The 20,895-nt window shown below is 67.4% G+C and overlaps 2 protein-coding genes across 2 annotated transcripts; one reads left to right on the top strand and one right to left on the bottom strand.

Annotated features, from left to right (window-relative positions):
• Positions 1–263: 263 nt before the first annotated feature.
• On the bottom strand, positions 264–8,564 carry GLIS2 (GLIS family zinc finger 2). The gene is made up of 6 exons (XM_059484476.1): positions 8,363–8,564; positions 4,306–4,678; positions 3,723–3,899; positions 3,129–3,262; positions 2,382–2,500; positions 264–2,270 (listed from the first exon to the last, which is right to left on the bottom strand). The coding sequence occupies exons 2-6, from the start codon at positions 4,660–4,662 to the stop codon at positions 1,483–1,485; spliced, it is 1,575 nt and encodes a 524-aa protein (XP_059340459.1). The 5' UTR covers positions 4,663–4,678; positions 8,363–8,564; the 3' UTR covers positions 264–1,482.
• A 3,577-nt stretch (positions 8,565–12,141) lies between these two features.
• Positions 12,142–19,106, top strand: TFAP4 (transcription factor AP-4). The gene is made up of 7 exons (XM_059484570.1): positions 12,142–12,371; positions 15,781–15,946; positions 16,374–16,472; positions 16,967–17,137; positions 17,412–17,549; positions 18,520–18,678; positions 18,772–19,106. The coding sequence occupies exons 1-7, from the start codon at positions 12,283–12,285 to the stop codon at positions 18,964–18,966; spliced, it is 1,017 nt and encodes a 338-aa protein (XP_059340553.1). The 5' UTR covers positions 12,142–12,282; the 3' UTR covers positions 18,967–19,106.
• Positions 19,107–20,895: the final 1,789 nt, after the last annotated feature.

Genomic DNA, 20,895 nt, shown 5'->3' with positions numbered 1-20,895 from the left:
AGTGCTGTGCCGTTACCTCCTCCCAGCGTGGATGGATGGCTGCTGGCTCGGGGTGAGGGACTGTGAGGGGACACCTGTGGCTGTCCCCACCTGCAGCTCACCCCGCAGGTGCTGGCAGGGTGTCACTGGTGCCAAGGCTGCCTGAGCAGGAGCGTGGGGACACGGCTGGGGTCAGGCAGGGCCAGCCGTGCCCCCAAGGTCACACCCGTCCCCCCCTGCACCCCCCTGTCCTTGCCGTTGGCACCACAGACTGAAACAGGAACTTACTTCAACTTCACTTTATTGTTTTCTTAATAAACTTCCTCTCCCCTGGACGAATATAGTGTTACAGTCGTTAGCTTATCTCGTACTTGTGCAGTCCTTACACGCTACGCTAACAGCGATGGAGCCCAACAGGAGGAAAATAAAAACAACCCAGAAACTACGATAGAAAGGCACTTCGAGACCGTTAAAATACTGATGTCCTGGAATGTGCAACAACAAACCGATGAGGAGCGAGGAGACGTTTCACCGGCCGGGGCGGCCTGGTCGAGGGCCCGCAGCCATGCTGGGCTGGGGCAGCGCCGGGCGGTGAGGGCAGGGAGACCGGCTCCCTGCGGGGCACCCCGGCCCGGGGCGGGACTGCGGAGCCCCCATGGCTCCCGAGCGAGCGGGACGGGTGTGTGTGACCCCGGGGGGGCTCCGAGCTGCGCCCGCGCTGAGCTGGGCACGCTGCCCCACGGCCGGGGAGCATCCATCCATCCATCCATCCGTGCATCCATCCATGCCCGCCGCAGCCCCAGGAGCGGTGCCCGGCAGCCGCTGCCGGCCGTGCCCGCGCTGCCCGCATGCGCTCGCGGTGCGTGGTTAGGTATGAACGTAGCTAGAGGGGGCAGTGCCCGACGAGCGGCACACCGGCCGTGTGCCTTGTCACGGGAGGGCCGGGGAGGCGGCGGGGACGGAGCGGGGAGGGGGCGGGCGGGCGCCGGGCCGGCGGGTGCCCAGCCAGCTGGGCCCGGCACGGGCTGCCGGGGCTGGGATGGCACTGCCGGGCACCGCTCCTGGGGCTGCGGAGCTGTCACCCCGCTGTCCGTGCGGCAGAGCCCGGGGGCTGCGGCCCCCCACAGCAGCACCGAGGGCTCGGGCAGGGAGACGCCGAGTCAGCGGAAGCAGGAGAGCCCAAGCGGGACCCTGTCGGAGCAGGGGGGCTGGTCGAGAAATAAATAGCGGCGTGTCCGGCTGCCCAGGGCCGGGGAAGGGGAGAGGGGCAGGGGGACCCCCCCTGTGCCCCACCTGCCCCCAGCGCGGGGTCGCAGCCGGCTCCGGCCGCCGAGGGATTATTGCTTTTCTCAGAAGAGTCCGTTCTTCTTTCGTGACGGGTAAAAGCACGAGCGAGGCCCCGCCGGGTCTGCAGGGGGAAGAGGGGGCCGTGCCCCCCGTCCCCAGACGGGAGCGGGATCTGCCCACGGGGCCGGCGGCTGACCCCGGGCATCGTCGGGCCCCTCAGTTGACGGCGGCGGGTTTGAGCAGCAGGGAGCCGGGGGGGATGAGCACCCAGCCCGGGGGCAGCGCCTCGGGGCTGCCCCCCGAGCTGACACCGGCCGAGAGGTCGAGCACGGCCCCCGGCAGCAGCGCCAGGCTCTCGGGGGGCACCCGCGGCCGCCCCGGCTCCGTCCTTTCGCCCCTCTCCTTGCGGCTCTCCAGCCCCTTGCCCGCCTTGGGCGGCCGCCCCTCAGCCCCGCCGCCCTTCTCCCCCTCGGCCTTGGCCCCGCCGGCCAGCAGCGACATGACGGGCAGCCCCAGCCCCGCCGCGAAGGGCGAGGGCAGCAGCGGGCTCTTGGCCAAGTTCAGGGGGCCGCCGTTGAGGGGCAGGACGGGGCCGGGCAGGGCGGGCAGCGCGGCCGCAGCCCCGCAGCCCAGGGCGCTGAGATCGAGCGGCGCCGGTGCCAGCGGGATGGGCAGCGCCGGCAGCCCCGGCGGGGCGAACAGGGCGGCGGGGTTGGGGATGACGAGCTGCGCCCCGTTAACGTAGGGCACCTCCGCCGAGCCCAGGGGCGTTTTGGGAGGCGGGTGGACCTTGAGCATCTCCGGGTGCTCGGGGGACACAAAATGCCCGTGGGCTTTGATGTGCTTGCGGAGGGAGCTGGGGTCGGTGTAGCGCTTGTGGCAGCCCGGCATCTTGCACGAGTAGGGCTTCTCCACGTAGTGCGTGCGGGTGTGCTTGAAGCGGTCGCTGGAGTTGGAGTAACGCTTGTTGCAGCCTTCGTAGGGGCAGATGTAGGGCTTCTCACCTGTGGGACAGCAGCACCGGGTCTGCCGGGGGCAGCAGCCCTGCCGTGTCTTCCCAAGCCCCCCGAGCCCCCCGAGCCCCAGCAGTGCAATGAGGGGGCTGCTCTGCTGACCTGTGTGCGAGCGGTTGTGGATTTTCAGGTTCTCCAGGCGGGAGAAGCTCTTGTTGCAGGTGGGGCAGCGATGCGGCTTCTCGTTGGTGTGCGTCCTGATGTGGATCAGCATCTTGTACCTGCCGGGGTTGGGGCAATCACACAGTCATGGAATGGGCTGGACTGGGAAGACTTAAATCTTGTATAATTCAAACCCCCCCCGCCATGGGCAGGGACACTTTCCACTGTCCCAGGCCCTGTCCAGCCTGGCCTTGGACGCTTCCAGGGATCGAGGGGCAGCCACAGCTGCTCTGGGCACCCTGTGCCAGGACCTGCCCTCCCTCACAGGGAACAATTTCCTCCCAATATTCCATCTAAGTCTCTCCTCTTTTAGTTTAAAACTGTTCATCCTTGTCCTATCACCATCTGCTTGTGGAAGCACTGGGGAGGGAATGCTAGGGAGGGAGTCAGCCCTGCCTTCCAGGGCAAGTCCCTGTCCCCGTGCCTTGGCTATGGGGTGGGAGAACCAGGACATCCAGGCCAGCACAGTCACCCAGCGCCCCCAGGACCTCACACCCTGCCTGAGAGGGAGGGACAGATAACATTGTTAGAACATGGGTTGGACTTGATGATCTTATAGGTCTCTTCCAGCCTTGAATTTCTGTGATTCTGTGATTCTGTGTGAAACTTTCCCTGCACATCCCCAGAGCTGGGCTCCTCCTCCCCACAGCAGCCCCCCAGAGCCCCCCCAGAGCCCCCCACGCCCACCTGGCGTTGAAGCCCCTGCCATGGCGGGCACAGCCCTCCCAGTGGCAGCAGTACCCCGCGTCCTTCTCGGGTTTCACGTGGAAGTCGTTGACGTGGTCCACCAGGTCTTGCAGGAGGTCGAAGAACTGGTTGCACTGTGGGCAGGAGGCTGGGGGTGAGGGTGCCCAGCAGGGTGGGCACCAGGGGGGCCAGTCCCCCCATCACAGCCAGCACCTGCCCCCACCCCATCCCAGCTCCCACCTGTGTGCAGCAGCAGCATTTGGGGAAATGGAAAAGGCCTTTTGCATGACCCCCAGCCCTGCATCACCCCCCAGCATCTCTGCACAGCACCCACCTCCCCAGCCCTAAAACTTATCCTTCCCAGCCCTACTGTCCCTGCTTGGCCTCTCAGCCCCAAAACTCACCCACAGCCCCAAAGATCTCTGACATGGCCTTCCAGCCCCATGCCATCTCCCCAGCCCCAAAATTCCCCTGCGTGCCCCCCATCCTTGCAATGCCCATGTGGTCTCCCAGCCCCTCATCACCACCTGCACCCCCTCAAAGCTCCCACACACCCCCACCACAGCCCCCACAGCCCCAGCCCTCCCTGCTGACCTTGGACCAGCGGCAGACGAGCTGCTTGGGCAGGGGCAGCTCGGGGGGGAGCCGTTTCTCCTTGCTGGGGGGCAGGAAGGCAGCAGGGGGCAGGTGCAGGGCCCCCCCGGCCCCCAGCGGCAGGAAGAACTGGAAGGAGCTGGGGAGGCCATCGATGTAGCGCAGGGACTGGAAATCCTGGAGCAGAGTCCGGATGGAGGAGCAGTGAGGGACAGGGCCAAGCTGGATGGAGACCCCCAGAGATGCCCCCCAAGCCCTTCAAGAGATTCCTTATAGCCCCTCAGCAACCCCAAAACCTCACACAGACCCCCCCCAGAGATCCCCCCACACTCCCCAGAAACCCCCTAGATCTGCCACCCCCCCCAGGGACCCCAAAACCCCACAGAGACCCCCAGAGACGCCCCAAAGAGACCTCCCAGGGGCCTCCCCGGGGATACCTCTGGGGCCGGGGGGGCAGGCAGGACATTGCCCCCGGGCTGTGTGTACAGCGGCAGCCCCGGGCACGCTGCCGAGGTCGGGAGCACTGTCCGGGCACCGTCCCCACAGCTGGGGACACCTCGGGGGGGGTCACGGCCGTACTTACGTGTGGGGTGAGGGGGCCGGGCAGGTCCCCGCTGCCCTGGCGCTCGGGGGACAGCGAGGCGCTGCCCGCCGGAGAGTCCCCCCCGGAGCGGGGCGAGAGGCTGAGATCCACCACCGGCACCGGGAAGCGCCCGTCCCGCGGCTCCACCAGCCTGGAGTGTCCCAGGAGCGCGGGCGACGGCGAGGCTGGCACGGCCCTGCGGACGCCCCGGGCGCCCCCTCGGCCCTCCCCGGCCGGCGGGGTGTCGGGGCGCTGGGCAGCGCGGGCTCGGGGGCCGGACGGGCCCCGCTTCTCGCGGGCAGCTCGCAGCTTGGAGATGCTCAGCTTGAGGTCCAGGGGCTCCTCCAGGGAATGCATGGTGCCGGGGTGGGCTCTGCGGGGGACACCCGGGGGTCACCGGTGCCACCCGGAGCATCGCCCCAGCGCGGCCCCATGGCGATGCCCGCTCTGCTCCGGGCCGCAGGACACGGTGCTGGCACGGAGACCGCGCCGTCCCTTCCGGCCGCCCTGCCGCGGCCCCCTCCCGCAGCGGGCAAAGGGCAGGGCATGGCACCGCGCCCCCCCCCCCACCCCGGCCCTGCGGTGTCCCCAGTGTGTCCTCTCCGTGTCGCCGGCACAGCCCCTTGGCCCGCGACCAAACCTTGCCGGGGATTGCCAAATCCCCTGGGCACCCGCGGAGCTACAGCCGTGGTGTCCCCATTCCACCCCCCCTCCATCCGTTCATCCATCCGTCCGTCCGTCCGTCCGTCAGTCCCCGCGGGCCTGCCCCAGCGAGGCCTTTCCCAGCGGCAGAGGAGGGCGGTGGCGGCCACCAGCCCGGCGATGACCCGGGCGGCCGAGCCCGCTGGCCCCGGCCCCGGAGGCGGCGGAGCTTCCTCCCCCGCCGGGGCCCCTTCCCCGCCGGCCAACGCCGCCGCTGCCGGGGCCGAGCAGGGGCTGCGGCCGCACGGCGCGGCACGGAACGGCGTGGAACGGCGCACAGCACAATGCCACCCTCGCGGCTCGGCCGCCGCACATCTGGCGGGCAGCTGAGAACGGGCAGCTCGGTGCAGCGGTGAGCGCCCGGTGCCGCTCCCCGGCTGTGCCCCCGCGGCCACCCGCATCGGCCGGGCCGGGCTGGGGGCGGCCGAGGGGCCGTGTCGGGGGGCACGGCGCACCCAGCACACGTGGCAGCGGGGGGGCCCCTCCATCATCCCCACCCCGCCCCGGGGGGCCCGGCCCCCGCCCTGCCCCGCCGGAGGGGCCCCCGCGCTGGCGGGGGTCCAGCCCGGCTCAGACGCTGAGGAATGCGGAGGAGCCGCGGGGGGCATGGGGCCCGGGCGGCGGGGCGGGGACCCCCCGCTGCACCCCCGAGCTGGCCGAGGGGAGGCCCCAGGGGGGGCTCCTGTCCCGGGCTCCCGGCGGGGGAGGAGCCGCCCCACAGCATCGCATCCCCCTGCGCCTCCCGCGGCCGGGGGTCAGCCCCATAGGCGGGGCCCTCCCCTTCAGCGGGGGGGTCCTGGCCCGAGCATCCACCTCCTCCCGCCGCTCCGGAGGCTGCCCCATCTCAGCGTCCCTCTCCCGGGACAGGGACTCTCGCTGAGCTCTCCCGGCCTGCCCGCACTGGGGCCCTTCACCTCTGGGGGGGCTCACCCTGCGCCCCACTGCGGGCTGTGCCCATGGGCTGTCCCCACCCTGAGCCCCACCACGCTTGTCGGGCTCCAGCACCCCCCTGTGCCCCACAGCCTGCTGGCACAGCTCGGGGACAGACAGACACAGGGGCAGGACCCACAGCTGGGGTGGCACAGCCGGACCCCAGCCCAGGGAGTGGGACAGGGGCTGGCATCCCCCCACACGGGGCCAGGCAAGGCGTCACTGCTGGTCCCACCACGACGCTCGTGTCCTCACGTCCTCGGGGCTGGGAGGTTGGGGGGTCCCGGTGCGGGCGGCGCTGGGTGGGGACCGCAGCCATCCCCGGGCGGGACGGGTGGGAAAGGGGCCTCCAGCCGCTGACGCCAGGGCTCCCAGCGCGGCCGCGGGCGGGCGAGCAGAAGGCTGCCAAACCACGCGGCCTCGGGAAACGGGGCGCCGCGGGGGCCCCGCGGGGATGGGGACGGGGACAAGCCCTGCGGTGGCTTGGCCGGACGCCCCAGCACCTGCGGCCCCCGCGCGAGGCCCCTGCCCGCTCCTGCCTGCCCCTGCCCGCTCTCCCCCCATGGCCTCTCCTGCCCGCGCCAGGCGCTGCCAGCCCGGCCCCAGCCCAGCTTCCCCCCCGCCACACCAGTTCAAACCAGTCCGTCGCGGGGCTGGGCCCAGGGGCTTCCCGGTGCGGGTGGGGGCCGCTGGGATGGAGCCCGGGCGCGGGGGCAGCGCCCCCATCCCCATCCCCTGGGCCCCCCGCACTGCCTGGGACGTCCGGGGAACCCGGGGTGACCCCGGAGCGGCCGGCGGGGTGCCAGCTCTCCGGGCTGCCGGCATTGCCGGGGTGTCGTGTGTCCCCCCTCCAGCCCCAAACCCGCCAGGAATAGCACGGAGGGAGCGCGGGCAGCGGCTCCGCGGCGCGGTGGGCTCGGGGATGGCGGCGGGGATGGCGGGATGGCGCTGCCATGGCCGGGGGACGGTGACCCCGGGGCTCGGGGAGCGGGAGCGGTGCCAGCGCCGCAGGCAGGGCTCGGGCTCCGCCGCCGTGGCAATTGGCAGCGGCAGGCTGGCACCGCCGCCACGGGGGGCACTCCGCGGAGCCCCCCGTGCCAGGGCGGCGTGGGTGGGTTGGCAGGATGCGGGTCATTGTCCCCACGGCTGCTGGCAGGACGCGGGCGCCCGTGGGACCCGGCCATCGCTGTTTGTCCCAGTGCAGATGGTGCTGGCACTGCCACGGCCGCTCCTCACGGGAGCCCAGCTGTGCCTGACGGGTCTGGGGGAGGCGAGGGGGGTCACATCCTGCTGGCAGCTCCATCTTGTCACTGTGGCCCTCCAGCACCCGGCACCCCGCGCCAGCCGGGCTGGCGGCAGCTGCCAGAGGTGTCCCCAGAAGCGTACACGGCTGTGGTCCCCGAGCTGAGGCCGGTGCCGTGGCTGCCCCTTCCCGGGCATGTGGAAGCCGTGGGGATCCTGGCAGAGGGCTGACAGCAGCCCCAAGCGCCAGGGCCCCGCCAGCCCTGCCCGGGGACACAGCTGGAGCAGGCGGGGACAGCAGCGGGGTGGTCCCGGCACCCAGCGGAGCAGCGCCCTGGGTGCGGCAGCATCGTGGGGATGGGGGCACATGGGGACCCGGGCTGGGGGAGGCGGTGACAGCAGGGTGACAAAGGCATGGGGAAGGGGAGGTGTCCACCGGCTGCAGGGTTTCTCCATGCTGGGCAGGGAGCGAGCGCCTGCAGCAGCGCCTGGGGACACCGGGGACAATTTGTGGTCCCCGCTGCTGGCACCTCAGGGAGGGGGTCACACCGTCCTAGTCCCTAAAACACCCCACAATGGCACAGCCTGGGCTTGGCCGCCCCACGCCTCGGCCCCACGGGGCCGTGGGATTGTCACCCCCGTGGTGGGGACTGTCACCTCTCACCATGGGAAGCGGGAGGCCCCCGCCAAGGGGACCGGGGCGGCTGCCGGGCGGTGGCACCGCCGGAGCGAGACCGGGATGGGGACGCCCTGCACCCCCCACCCACTGCCACCCTTTCTCCCCTCTCGCACCATGGGGACACTGCTGTGTCTCCGGAGGTGGCCGCAACCGGGCAGAGCCACCCAGCGCGTCCCCGCCGCAGCCCCCGCCCCACGGCCAAGGTCAGGACACCCGCCCGGGGTGCGGGGGGACGGCGGGTGACGGCCACCCCCCCCCCCCCCCGGCACCCACCGGGCAGCGGGGAAGCCCCCGCTCCTCATTTCCCTCGGGGGTGCGGAGGGGCCACGTCCCCCCCCGACCCGCTCCCTGGGCGGGGGGGCCGCAGGTGCCAAGGGACCCCCCGCACCCCGAGGGTAGCGGGGAAGGGGCTGCCCGGAGGGTCCCCCATCCCCTCCCCCCGGCGGTGGCAGCATCCTCCTCATCGTCCTCCTCCCCTCCGCGGTGCCCGGAGCGCGACCGTACCTGCGGCGGGGGCTCAGCGCCGGGCGGGAAGCGGGGCGGGGTGCGAGGCTCGGCGGAGCGGGGCCCCCCGGGGCCGGTGCCGGGGCCGGTGCGGGGCGGCCGGGCCGCTCCGCCACATCCGCAGGGGCTGGGGGCGGGGGTGGCGGCGGCGGGGCTGGGCCCCCCCTGCCCGGTCCCGGGGGCGGCGGCGGGGCGGGGGCTCTGCCCGCCGTGATTTATGGCCGCCCCGCACCGAGCGGCCCGGCCCCGGCTGCGGGCGGCGCTGGGCGGGGGCGGGGGCGGCCCCTCCCCGCCCCCGCGGGGGGCACCGGGGGGCACCGAGCCCCGCCCCGGGGGGGGAACCCGCCGCCCCCCCGCACAAGGTCACCCCGGCGCTGCGGCAGAGCCGACCCCCCCCTCCCCCGCGTGTCCGTGTGTCCCCTCCGCGTGTCCCTGTCCCCCCCCCGGGGACGTGGCGGGGCGGGGGGCGGCGCCCACCGGAGCCCCCACCCCGTACCGGGGCGGCGAGGGGGGCGCGAGGGGGTCACCCCGGGGAAATGGGGGTTGGGGGGGATCCCCCTCCCCGCAGGAGCGGCGCCGCCCGCCCGCCGCGTGACGTCACAGAGCGGGGCTGGCGTCACGCCTGGCGGGGGCCCCCGCATGACGTCACCGGCGGGGGGGTTGTCCCGGGGCCGCGGCTCCTTCCGGCGGCAGGATGTGGCGGGGCCGGCCCGGATGCTGCAGCCGCGCCTCGCCGGGGGGGTCCCTCCCTCCCTCCGTCCCCCGGGGCCCACGCGGGTGGCTGGGCACGCCCCACCCGTGATTTTATTGCGGGCGGAATGCAGCTGCGGTGTCCCCAACGCTCCCCCGACACGGGGGACAGGGAGGGGGGACACGACCCTGCCCCACGCGGTTTTTGTTTGGTTGGGTTGTTTTATTTTTTTTTTTTGCGGGAAAAGCTGCAGTATCCCCAAGAGCGCCATGTGAAAGGGAGGACACACGCGTGGGGGACAGCACTGTCGCAGGCGGGTGGCTGAAGTCACGCCCCACCAAAACACCCGTGCTTGTTTTGTTTCCGTTTGGGGTTTTTTTGTTTTGTTTTTCTCTTTTTTTTTTTTTTTTTTTTTTTTTGCAGGGGGAGATGCGGTGTCCTCCCTGCGAAAGGGAGGGACACACGGGGAGGACGCTCTGTTCCATGCGGACTTTTGGGTGGAGAGGGAGCTGCCGTGTCCCCAAGAGCCCCACGCAAGGTGGGGACGGAGTGAGGGGCACAATTCTCCCGCGGGCAGCTGAAACCACATCCCAGCCGCGGTTTGGGGTTTTCTTTTGCGGGGACAGAGCTGCTGTGTCCCCAGCAGCAGAGCGGGGACACAGGGGAGGGGCAGTTCTGACCCGCACGGGCGGCCGGAGCCACATCCCAGCCGCGGTTTGGGTGTTTTTGTGGGGGAGCCGCCGCGTCCCCAACATCCCCGCCACGAGCAGGGCAGACACGGGAGGGCAGCACCGTCCCTCCCACGCGGGTGCCCGAGGGGTTCCTGCGGTGTCCCCACGGTGTGTCCCCCTCGCTGTGCCAGGCAGGGGGGCCGCGCTGCTCCCCGAGCCGCGGGGCCCCGCGGGGGCCGGGCAGGGGGCCCAGGGGACACCGGCAGAACCTGTCCTGCAGCTCCCGGCGGGGCCGGGCCGTGCTGGGGGAGGGCTGAGCCCACCCTGCTCTGCCGAGCGGCTCCTGCCCCTCCGGGGTGACAGCCACCCCCTGCACCCCCAGCGTTCCCGCTCCGGGGGCCCTGGACGCACGCAGGCACTGCTGGGGGGGCTGTGGGGGGAGGTCACCTGCCACAGGTAGGTCCCTCAGGTACCACATGGCTCCTGCCAGCCCCCTGTGGCCCCTGCCAGCCCTGTGCTCCCCTACCAGTCCCCCAGACTCCCCTCCCAGCTCTGTGTCCCCCTGTGACCCCCCCCACAGCCCCTGCCAGCCCCCCCATGGCTCCTGCCAGCCCTGTGACCCCTGCCACCCTCTACACCTTCCTGCCACCTCCACAGCCCCCCAAAGCCTCTATCATCCCCCAAAGTCTCCCCATCCCCCTGCCAGCCCCCCTAAAAGCCCCCTGCCCACATGAACCCATCACCCCCAAACCCTGAACCCCATCTGGAGCTCTCCATGCCTCCTGTGAGCTCCATGCCCCTGCCAGCCCCCAACGCCCCTGCTAGGCCCCTCAGCCCCCTGCCAGCTCCCAGAGCCCCCCAATCAATTCCCCAATCTCATCACCGGCCCCCAGAACCCCCCATGAGCTCTCAGGATGCCTCTGGCAGCCCCCAGAGCCTCCTCCCCAAAGCCCTTTGCCAGCCATGGGATCCCTGTCACCCCCAGCTCCCCAGGGCTGCTGTGACCCCTTCCCTCTCCCCAGCCACTGGCAGCCCCCTGAGCCCCCCAAAAGGCAGACCCTGCTGGAAACAGGAATGGGATGGGATGTGGTGGGATAGGAATGGGATCAGATTGAATAAAAGAGGATGGGACAGGACTAGGATAGGCCAGGTTGGGTAGGATAGGATGGGGAGGGGATTAGGTGGGATTGGGATGGGGATGGGGTAGAATGGGGTGGGACAAGCTGGATGTAGGAGAGGATTGGATGGGGACAGGATAAAATGGAATAGGGACAAGACAAGTCAGGATAAGGTAGGATAGGGTAGGATGGGATAGGGCAGATGAGGTGGGATGGAGATAAGGCAGGATAGAATGGGAACAGGACAGGATGGAATAGGATTAGATGGGACTGGAACAAAACAGGTCAGGATACCATGGGATGGGATGGGATGGGATGGGATGGGATGGGATGGGATGGGATGGGATGGGATGGGATGGGATGGGATGGAAATGAGGCAGGTCAGAATGGGCTGAGATAGAATTGGATGGGATAGGTTAGGATGGGATTGGATGGGATGAGTTAGGATGGAGTGAGGACAGGGTGTGATGGGGATGGGATGGGGACATGTCAGGTCAGGGTAGGATGGCATAGGACTAGGGCAGGATGGGATGGGATGGGATGGGATGGGATGGGAAAGGATGGGATAGGGTAGGGTAGGATAGGATAGGATAGGATAAGGACAAGGCTGGATGGGATGGAGACAGGTCAAGATGGGATAGGATAGAGCAGGATGGGACAGAACTATGGCAAGAGGGAATGGGGACAGGTCACATTGAGATAGGATGAGATAGGGACACAACAGGCCAGGGTGGGATGGGATCCACAGGATAGGGTAGGATGGGATGGAGCTAGGGCAGGATGGAATGATGTGGGGTGGAATGGACACAGGTAAAGATGGGGTAGGATAAGGCAGGATAAGATAGGGTAGGATGGGATGGAGCTAGGGCAGGATAGAATGAGGCGGCATGGGAGGGGGACAGGTCAGGGTGGGATAGGGTAGGGTTTGGTATGGTATGATAGGAGGGGTATGGAGTGGCATGGGGACAGCTCAGGATGGTATGAGGTGGGATGCGTTGGGGACAGGGCAGCATGAGGGTAGGATGGGACAGAGCGGGACAGGATAGAGTAGCACAGGATAGAGCAGAATAGGATGGAGCCAGGTCAGGACGCGAGGCGCTGTGACGGGCCGGTGCCAGCACGGCTCGGTACCGTCCCGGCCGCTCCAGTCGCCCCCCGCCCCGCCGTGTCCCGCCGCGTTCCGCCGCCGCGTCCCGGTGCCGCTCCGGCCGCGCCGCGGCCCCTCCCGCCGCCTTTGTTTACGCGGGGCCGGTGCGGGGCGGGGGCGGCGCCGGGCGGGCGGGGGCGGGCGGGGGAGCGGCGGCGGCGGCGGGCGGGAGCCGCGCTCGCTCCAGCTGTTTCCCGCCTTGGGCCGCGGGCAGAGGCCGGAGCCGGGCCGGGAGGGGCTGAACCGGGCCGGGACGAGCCGGGCTGGGCTGAACCGGGCCCCCCGCCCCCGTTATGGAGTACTTCATGGTGCCGGCCCCCAAGGTGCCGGCCCTGCAGCACTTCAGGAAATCCGAGAAGGAGGTCATCGGTGGGCTCTGCAGGTGGGGGAGCGCCGGCAGATCCCGGGCTCGGGGGTCTCGGGAGCACCGGGGGGGGATGGCGGGGAAGGGGGGAGCGGAGAACGGGGGGAGCGGCGCGGCGGCCGCGGCCCCACCGCCCGCACGTGGTCCCGGCCGCGCACATGGGACCGGCGGCCGCGCGTGGCCCGGGCGGGGAGCGCCGCGCCCCCGGTCCTGGCCGGGCCCCGCGGGTGCGGCGGGGCGCGCTCGGGGCGGGGGGCGCGGGGCGCGGGGGTCCGGGGGGCGCGGGGGTGTGTGTTTACCGCCGGGCCTGGCCGTGACTCTGCAGCCGCCCGGAGGAGGCGGGTCGCGGCCGGGGCTGCCGGGACATGTAGTGCGGGAGCGGCGGCACAAAGCCCGCGGACACGCGGGGAGCCCCGGCGGGCGGGGGGGCGCCCGGGGCCCGGGGCCGCGGCCGCGGGGGGCGGCGGACGGGCGGGGGCGCGGGCCCCGGGGCCACGCGGGGCGGCCCCGAGCCCCCCCGGCCTCCCCGGGCCTGCAGCTCCCGCCCCCGGGCGCGCTGAGCCCCCCGCGCCCGGGGCCGCCGCGGGGCCGCACTCACGGCCGGGGCTGAGGGACTGAGGGGCGGCCCGGGCCCCGGGGCACGTGCTGGAGGCCCGGCCCCTCGGGGTGCTGCCCCACGGCCTGCGGGGCTCGTCCCGGCCATGCCGGGGAGTGGCGGCACCTGAGCCCCCCCGGAGGGGCCGCGACCCAGGGCGCGGGGCTGGGGGGCGGTTTCTCTGGGGTCCCTCACGGTGGTCGCTTCGGGCCCGCGGGCCGGGGGTGGCTGCATGGGCTGGGGGTGCGGCCGTCCCGCTCGGCACTGGGGGCTGCACGGCCCCGCGCTGACCCCGCACGGGCAGAGCTCGGGGAGCAGCCATTCCGCTGCCCCCAGCTCCGGGAGACCCTGCATGAGCTCAGGCCGCTCGGTGACACCCTGCGTGCAGCTCGGGGTGCCGGGGCTGCCCTGCTTGTGACCTCCAGGAGCTCGGGGACACCCTGCCTGTGAACTCAGGGTGCTGGGGGACAGCCTGCCTGTGAACTGGGGCTGGATCCTCCTTGTACTCTCAGGTGTACCCTGACCCTGTAAGCTTAGAAGTGCCCTTCATGGAAGCATGGAGATACCCTGCCTGTGCACTTGGGGATGCCCTGCCTGCAGGTTGGGGAACACCCTACCTGTGACCTCAAGGAGCCTGGGGACACCCTGCCCGCATGGCCATGCCTCCCTTGACCTCCTGCACAACCCACAGCACAAGGTGTGATCAGTGTTGGACATGAGTGGACAGGGGGGCATCTGCCTTGTGCCTGGCTCCAGCACCCACATGGGTTTGTTTCCCTCGCGGTCCAGGCCAGAGAAATGCCCTCCCCAGCGTGGGAAGAACCAGATTCTGCTTGCCTGGCATGAACCCCACATCACCAGCACCAGGCTGGAGACACCCCAGGGGTCCAGTGGATGCCACCTGCTCCCTCTACCTCTGTGCTGCCCCATCCCTGGCCATGCTGGGTGTCTGAATCCATGGGTTTTTGCCCTTTCTGTATTTTCCTGTCACTTCTCAGGTCTCTTCCCAGGAAGAGCAGCTGGGGCAGGTTGCGGGAGGTCTCCCGGTGAGGAAGCAGGCTCTTCCTCCTTTCCCAGTATTTAAGAAAGCACTTCCGTGCTGCCCAGTCCTGGGCCTCTCCATCCCATTCCCCCTGAGTGTCTGGTGGTCCCACATCCTGGAGCAGTGCTCCAGCCACCTCCTTACCCCAAGAGGGACAATGTCTCCAGGACCTGCAGGGTCTGGTGTGTTCTGGGGACAAGTTTGGGGCTGGTTTCAGCAGGAGCAGGGAGGTGGGTGACAGCCACCACCAGATGGGAGCCCTGTGCCATAGTTCTGCTGCAAGCAGCTCTTGGTCCATGTGGCAGAGGCAGCTCCCAGGGAGAGGGGCAGACCCCTGGGCACCCATCCCAGTTCCACACCCCCATGTGGGGGAGCCGGTGCAGTGTGCTTGGCACCCAGCATCAGCCTATGCTGGGACACTGCCCCAGAAGTTGGGGACAAATATCTTCCTGGCCCCCATGGGCTGCGCTGGGGTCCTTCCTTATCCCCTTGGATGCACTGGGATCCTTCCCCGTCCCTCTAGAGTAATCTGGGATCCTTCCCCATCCCTCTAGAGTAATCTGGGATCCTTCTTCATCCCTCTAGAGTAATCTGGGATCGTTCCCTATCTGCTTGGGATGAGCTGTGATTCTTCTCTGTCTTGCTGGGCACAGCTGGGATCCTTCTCTGTACCTTTGGACAGACCTGGAATCCATCCCCTTCTCAGGCTGAGTGAGGATCCTTTGCCATCCCTCTGGATGAGCTGGTTCTTTCCCCATCCCTGTGTACCATGGATGAGTTGTGGTGCATTCCCCAGTTGCAGCAGGCAGTGATGAGTGGCCTGAGAGTCTCTGGTCACTGCCTGGGCACACGGTGGTGCTGCTGATATCCCTTAGATCCCCGCGCTCCCAAACCAGGAGGGCAGTGAGGGCAGGATGCTGGGCTTTGCTTCCCAGTGTGGCTTTGGCAAGGCTCTGGGTGGAATGTTCCCACCTCCCCATCCTGGAGCCGCCGGGCACCTGGACGGGCGGCTGGAGCCCGGCTTATCTCGCCCATGCCGGCAGCCCGGCTGCTGTGTTTAGTCTTTGGTGCCTCGCAGCATCCCCGGTGCCAGCGGGTGCCTGCACGCTGGGGAGACTTGGCATGGTGCGATCCAAAACCTCTGCCCTGCTTCCCTCGGGGAAGAAGTGGGGTGTGGGTGAAGCTGGACCCCACGGCAGCGAGCCTTGCTCGGGTCTGGTGCTCTGCACCCGTGGGTGTTGGCTGCCCGGAGCCCTCGCCCTCTGTGCTGGCATTTCCTGGCCCATCTGCAGGGCAAGGGCGTGGGGGGCGAGGAGGCAGCGGCAGGAAGCAGGCAGGAGCTGCGGCTTGGGGTGGGACGGGGGCTTCTCTGCTGGGAGCTGTCATCTGGAAGCCATCAGCGGGGCGGGAGGGAGGGAGGGAGGGAGCGCCTTCCCGGGGCCACACACGCCGGCCGGCCCGCGGGGACACAGCCGGCCAGCCCGCAGCCTCCCTCGCCCACCTGGGGGTCCCCTGGCCCAGGCTGGGCACTGGGCAGTGTGGCTGAGCCCAGTGGAACCGGGGGGCTGCAGCAGGGCTGTTGTTTGGCAAGTGCATCCCCCAAAGCTTTGGACACAGGGCTGGAGAAACCCACCCACCTGCTTTGGTGATTCCAGCACTGCAGCCATCGTCCCCTCCGTGTCACCCATCCCTTTTGGTGGCTTGGAATATCACTGCAAAGCAAGGGGAGATGCAGTGAGCTGGCAGCAGGGGTGCAGCCCCTCTTCCCTAACCGTGGGTCTCTCTCACAGCTTGGCCAACATCCCACTGACTCCAGAGACCCAGCGGGACCAGGAGCGGCGGATACGCAGGGAAATCGCCAACAGCAACGAGAGGCGGCGGATGCAGAGCATCAATGCTGGCTTCCAGTCCCTGAAAACCCTCATCCCACACACAGATGGGGAGAAGCTCAGCAAGGTGAGCAGCATGCACACGTTGGTCCTACACGTGGAGGGGCTGAAAGTGGAGTTGGGGGTGTTTGGGTGTTAACTCGGTGATGGAGCTCTCTCCTGGGGAGGTTTCCCAGCAGGAGTGGGTGTGCATCCCCAGCCCGGTGTCCTGCAGTGGGCTGGGAGTGTGTGACAGCCCCCAGTGCCCCAGGAGCAGGGTGACACATTCCTGGGTGAGGAGGGGACGCGTGGAGTGAGGGGAGGGGGGATTGGGGTGAGGAGGCAGCTGTTGGGTGAATTGGAGGGTTTCACCAGGGGAACCTGGGGTGAAGCAGACTCCAGGAGGAGGCACCAGGGACAGGCAAGGAGCAGTGCTGCTTGCAGAGCTCATCAGGAGGAGGCCTGGGGGACACCAGGGTCCCCTGCCTCAGCCTGCCCCTCCTCCTCCTCCACAGGCAGCCATCCTCCAGCAGACAGCCGAGTACATCTTCTCCCTGGAGCAGGAAAAGACTCGGCTACTGCAGCAGAACACCCAGCTCAAGCGGTTCATCCAGGTACTGCCCCGGGGATGGGACAGCAGGGGGTGGGACAGTCCTGGCTGGCCAGGGGGGGATGTCATTGCAGTTCCTTGGGCTCAGGGTGGAGCCCTCTACCCTGCTCAGCCAGAGAGTGGAGGTCTTTGCATTCCTCTGGCAGGACAGAGAGCCCCATTCAACCCAGCATCTCTTACCTGTCAGGGGGAGAAGGGTTGGCATCCCATTTTCCATTATTTCCACCCATTTGGGGGGTTGGGGAGGTCCTGGTGGCAGTTCTGATGCTGGAGTGCCCTGGTTGAACTGCTCTGGGTGTCAGTGTGAGAATCAGGTTGGCTTTGGGGATGAGGACCAGGATGGGGCACACAGGAGCCCATCTGTCCCCAAGCATCAAACCCAGCCCCAGGGAGACCCTTTCCAGCATGGAGCTCTGGTGGGGAGTGGCATCACCCAGAAGTCTGGATGGCAGAGAGAGAGAGCATCCCCCTTTCCCTGACACCACATTCCCATGGCAGGAATTCAGTGGCTCCTCCCCGAAACGGCGACGGGCAGAGGACAAGGACGAGGGGATCGGCTCTCCCGACATCTGGGAGGATGAGAAGGCCGAGGATCTGCGCCGGGAGATGATCGAGCTCCGGCAGCAGCTGGACAAGGAGCGCTCAGTCCGCATGATGTTGGAGGAGCAGGTGAGGCCAGGTTGATGCTGGAGGAGCAGGTGAGGCCAGGTTGATGCTGGAGGAGCAGGTGAGGCCAGGTTGATGCTGGAGGAGCAGGTGAGGCCAGGTGCCCTCTTGCAGCCTCTGCCACATCCCTAGGGACACCAGCAGTGCTGTGGGGTCACCAAACACCTGCTTTGGACACTGCTTCTCCATGCTTGTCCAGGGCGTCCTGAGGGGACAGCCGGGGTTCAGTGGGGCCGTGCCAGACTCCCCACTGATGTTGGGGTTCCCTGACCCGCAGGTTCGCTCCCTGGAGGCCCACATGTACCCCGAGAAGCTGAAGGTGATTGCTCAGCAGGTGCAGCTCCAGCAGCAGCAGGAGCAGGTGAGGTTGCTGCACCAGGAGAAGCTCGAGCGCGAGCAGCAGATCCGAACCCAGGTGAGTGCAGCCCAGGCACCCCCAGGTACTGGAACAGGGGGTGGGTTCAGTGATGGACTTGGCACTTCTTGCAGGCACTGATGTCCCAGCAAAGCTCTTGCCTGTAGTGATTTGGGAAAGGGGTGGCCCAAAGCTGCCCACAGTGCTTGGGGCTGTGCTTGTGGGCACCCTGAGATTCAGGGAGGGACTGTGGGTTGGAGCACCCGTGGTGGCTTCCAGGGCTCTGTTCCCTGGCACAGTGGGGTTTGTACAGAGAAGGTCACTCTCTGCCAGAGAGAGTTTCATCTCAGGGGCTTCACCTTTCTCTGGATGGCTCCCACTGAATTTCAGGGATGCCCAAACCACTCCCTGCCACCCAGCAGGCTGGGAAAGGGGAGTGTCAAGCTGGCAGGCTGAGGGGATGGGAGCCTTCAGCCTTTCCCCTGGGCCTGCTGGTGCAGGGAGGAGGCAAGCACTGTGCCAGCACTGGTCCCTGTGCACTGCCACCCTCAAGCCCAGCCTGGGGCCATGCCACTCTGGGAGCTTCAAAGGGAGGAACAGCAGCAGCTTCCCTGCTCCTTGGGCTCCTGCAGAGCTGTGTCTCTGCAGGGTCCCCGCCGGCTGCCTCCCGGGGAAGTTCAGCCTATTTTTAGGTGAACTCTCCGTAGCCTCCTGCTGGGGCGGATCTTCCCATCCGCTGCTCCAGCGAGGATCTCCGAGGGGTGTGGGGAATTCCTGGCCATGCAGGGGCTGGCTCTTGGCTCTCCCGGCTTCAAAGCCCAAATCATTGCCCTTTGGGGCATGGGGAATCCTTCATGTTCCACTCTGCAAAGCTGAGGTGACAGCAGCTTTCAGCCTGGCATCCTCCTGCATCCTCTGGAGCAGCAGAGTGCTGCTTCAGCTTTTATGGAGCTTGGGCTCTGTGGAGAAGCACGATGTTCTCCCCACACTGCCATGCCCTGCTCACTGAGGGTTTCCCTTCTGTCCCCAGCTCCTGCCATCACACGCTCCCCCAGCGCCCACCCACCACCCCACCGTGATCGTTCCAGCGCCGCCTCCCTCCCATCATGTCACCGTGGTCACCATGGGCCCCTCCTCGGTCATCAACACGGTCTCCACGTCCCGGCAAAACCTGGACACCATCGTTCAGGTCAGCAGGGGGTTTGGCAGCGGGGGGCTCGGGGGGTCCCTAACCCCAGGGTGGGTCAGAGGTGCCCTGACAGTCGCTGTGTGCCCCGGGCAGGCCATCCAGCACATCGAGGGCACGCAGGAGAAGCAGCTGCAGGAAGAGGAGCAGAGACGCGCCGTCATCGTAACGCCCGCGCGCGCCTGCCCCGAGCCCTCCGCCTCCGACACCGCCTCCGACACCGAGGGCAACGACAGTGACTCCATGGACCAGAGCAAAGAGGAGCCCTCGGGGGACGGGGAGCTGCCCTGACACCCCCCGGCCAGCAGCTGGGGAGGGAGGCCGGGGCAGGGGGGGGAAACGTCAGAGAATATGCTGAAATTTTTAAAAAATACAACGTGATTTGGGTCTCTTTTATGACCTTTTTCCAATACTGTAAAGCAGAGCGTTAGAGGCAGGCAAAGGTCACCCTTCAGCTCCCAGGGGGGTGGGGGCTTGGGGGTGGCCACAGTGGGGTATGGGGGGTCGGGGCATGGTGGGGGGCGTTGGGGATGGGGGGCACGGCCCCCCACCCTGGTTTGTCACCCCCCACCTGCCAACCCACAGGGAATCCTGCCAAGCTGGCAGCAGCCCCACTGTTCCTGATGGTGTTCCCTTGGAACAGGGCCTTTGGTTGGGATCTTAATTTGCTTTTTTCCTTCTCTTGTGTTTTTTTTTTTTCTTTTAATTAAATGTTTGTTTTTAAGCAGGGGGGGAGATGCCAAGTGACATGGCAGCAAGGGCAGGACAGGGATCCCTGACTTCAGGGTACCACCATGGCTCCTGCACCCCACATGGGGCAGGGAAAACCCCCTTGGAGAGTAAAATAATCCTGGGATGATGCCATTGGAGCACGGTGGGAGGGCTGGCATATGCCATCCCTCCCTGGCATTTCCAACACCCACCTCCTTGGCACAGGGATGGCAGGTTGGGGGCTGATTTTTACACCCCGTCTTTGCACCTGTGCCCATTCCTGTCCCCCCACCCCGTTCCCATCCCTCCTTTAAGCACTTAACCTGGTTTTGGGGTCTGTCAGCTCCGAAGAGCTTTTCTATTTTGTGATTGTGTCGCTTGGGTCTGTTGTGGCGGGTGGGGGGTCCCTGTTTTGTGCATCCCCCCTCGCTCCACTGCCCCCCACCCGGCTGTAGGGTTTTAGGCCAGTCGTGTGTAGAGCCTCGGTGGTATTCAGTAGGTTCCCCCCAGCTGCAGCTGTTTCTCGGTTCCTTTCCCCTTTTGTTTTTTTTTTTTTTGGTTTTTTTTTTTTGTTTGTTTCTTTTTTTTGTTTTGTTTTTTTTTTGTATTTTTTTTACAATTTTCAGGTCTTTGTGTTGATTGAGAAGCTATTCTATTTTGTTAAGAAAGTTGAAAAAAAAAAAAGAGGCTCGTGCCTTTGTAAAGAAACAAAATAAAGTTTGTACTTGGTTTTTTAGAAGCTCCGTCCCGGCGTTGACGTTTGTGGGGACAGGGATGGATCCCAGCCCGATGGACACTGGTCCCTCTGGGGCTCGTGGGGGAGGGCAGGGGGTGCTGCCTGCACTGGGAATCACGGCAGGAGGCACAGGCAGAGGGTGCTGGCCCTGGTGCTGGCCCTGCTGTGGTTTTCAGGCTGTGTTTAAAGGCTCAGCCCTGCCAGTGCTGCCCACACGTGATGGGCACGTCGGGGCTCAGCTCAGTGCTGAGGTGCAGGTGGGGACATCTGGGCTGCCTTTAATGAGGCCACACAGCTAAGGGGAACTGGGGTCAGGCTTTGTGTCCCCCTTGCCCAGGGATGGGGTATCCATCTCTCCATGGAGCTGACTATGACTCGGGGTAGGGGCACTCACTGCTCTCCATGTTTTCTTGGGGGGAGGCAGCCCTCTTTTCCCATGGAGCACCCACCTCTCAGCATCCTCCCGTGGCTGTGGGTCCCTCTCACTGCCCCTCCACTCCATGGCCATCCGTGGTGTCCAGCCAAGGGCTGGCTCCTGCCTGCTCTGAGCCATCACCCCCTGCTCCACACCACTGCCCCTTACCACCCCCCATCTCGGGTTCAGGGGCTCCCCCTGCTCCCACTCTTGGGGAACTGTTGTTTGCCACCTTCCCTGAAAAAAGCTGGGTCACAGCCCCCCCAGAATGGCTCCTGCCCTGAGGGAGCCCAAGGGTCACTGTGCCATGGCCAGGCTCTGACAGCACTGGAAGGCTGCTCTGTATGAGCAAGGGTGC

Source organism: Ammospiza nelsoni, chromosome 17, assembly GCF_027579445.1.
Source record: "Ammospiza nelsoni isolate bAmmNel1 chromosome 17, bAmmNel1.pri, whole genome shotgun sequence".
Lineage (NCBI taxonomy): Eukaryota > Metazoa > Chordata > Aves > Passeriformes > Passerellidae > Ammospiza > Ammospiza nelsoni.
Note: the sequence above shows the minus strand (reverse complement) of the source record. Positions and strands in the feature narration are given on the sequence as shown.

What these genes read in the sequence shown, in the direction of transcription:
- GLIS2 (XM_059484476.1), bottom strand. Translation starts at nt 4,662, where the DNA reads ATGCATTCCCTGGAGGAGCCCCTGGACCTCAAGCTGAGCATCTCCAAG. An exon ending in TCGTCTGCCGCTGGTCCAAG is followed by an intron (nt 3,263 to 3,722) that starts GTCAGCAGGGAG and finishes TCCTGCCCACAG; the next exon opens with TGCAACCAGTTCTTCGACCT. An exon ending in CCACAACCGCTCGCACACAG is followed by an intron (nt 2,271 to 2,381) that starts GTCAGCAGAGCA and finishes GCTGTCCCACAG; the next exon opens with GTGAGAAGCCCTACATCTGC.
- TFAP4 (XM_059484570.1), top strand. Translation starts at nt 12,283, where the DNA reads ATGGAGTACTTCATGGTGCCGGCCCCCAAGGTGCCGGCCCTGCAGCAC. An exon ending in GCATGATGTTGGAGGAGCAG is followed by an intron (nt 17,138 to 17,411) that starts GTGAGGCCAGGT and finishes CCTGACCCGCAG; the next exon opens with GTTCGCTCCCTGGAGGCCCA. An exon ending in AGCAGCAGATCCGAACCCAG is followed by an intron (nt 17,550 to 18,519) that starts GTGAGTGCAGCC and finishes TTCTGTCCCCAG; the next exon opens with CTCCTGCCATCACACGCTCC.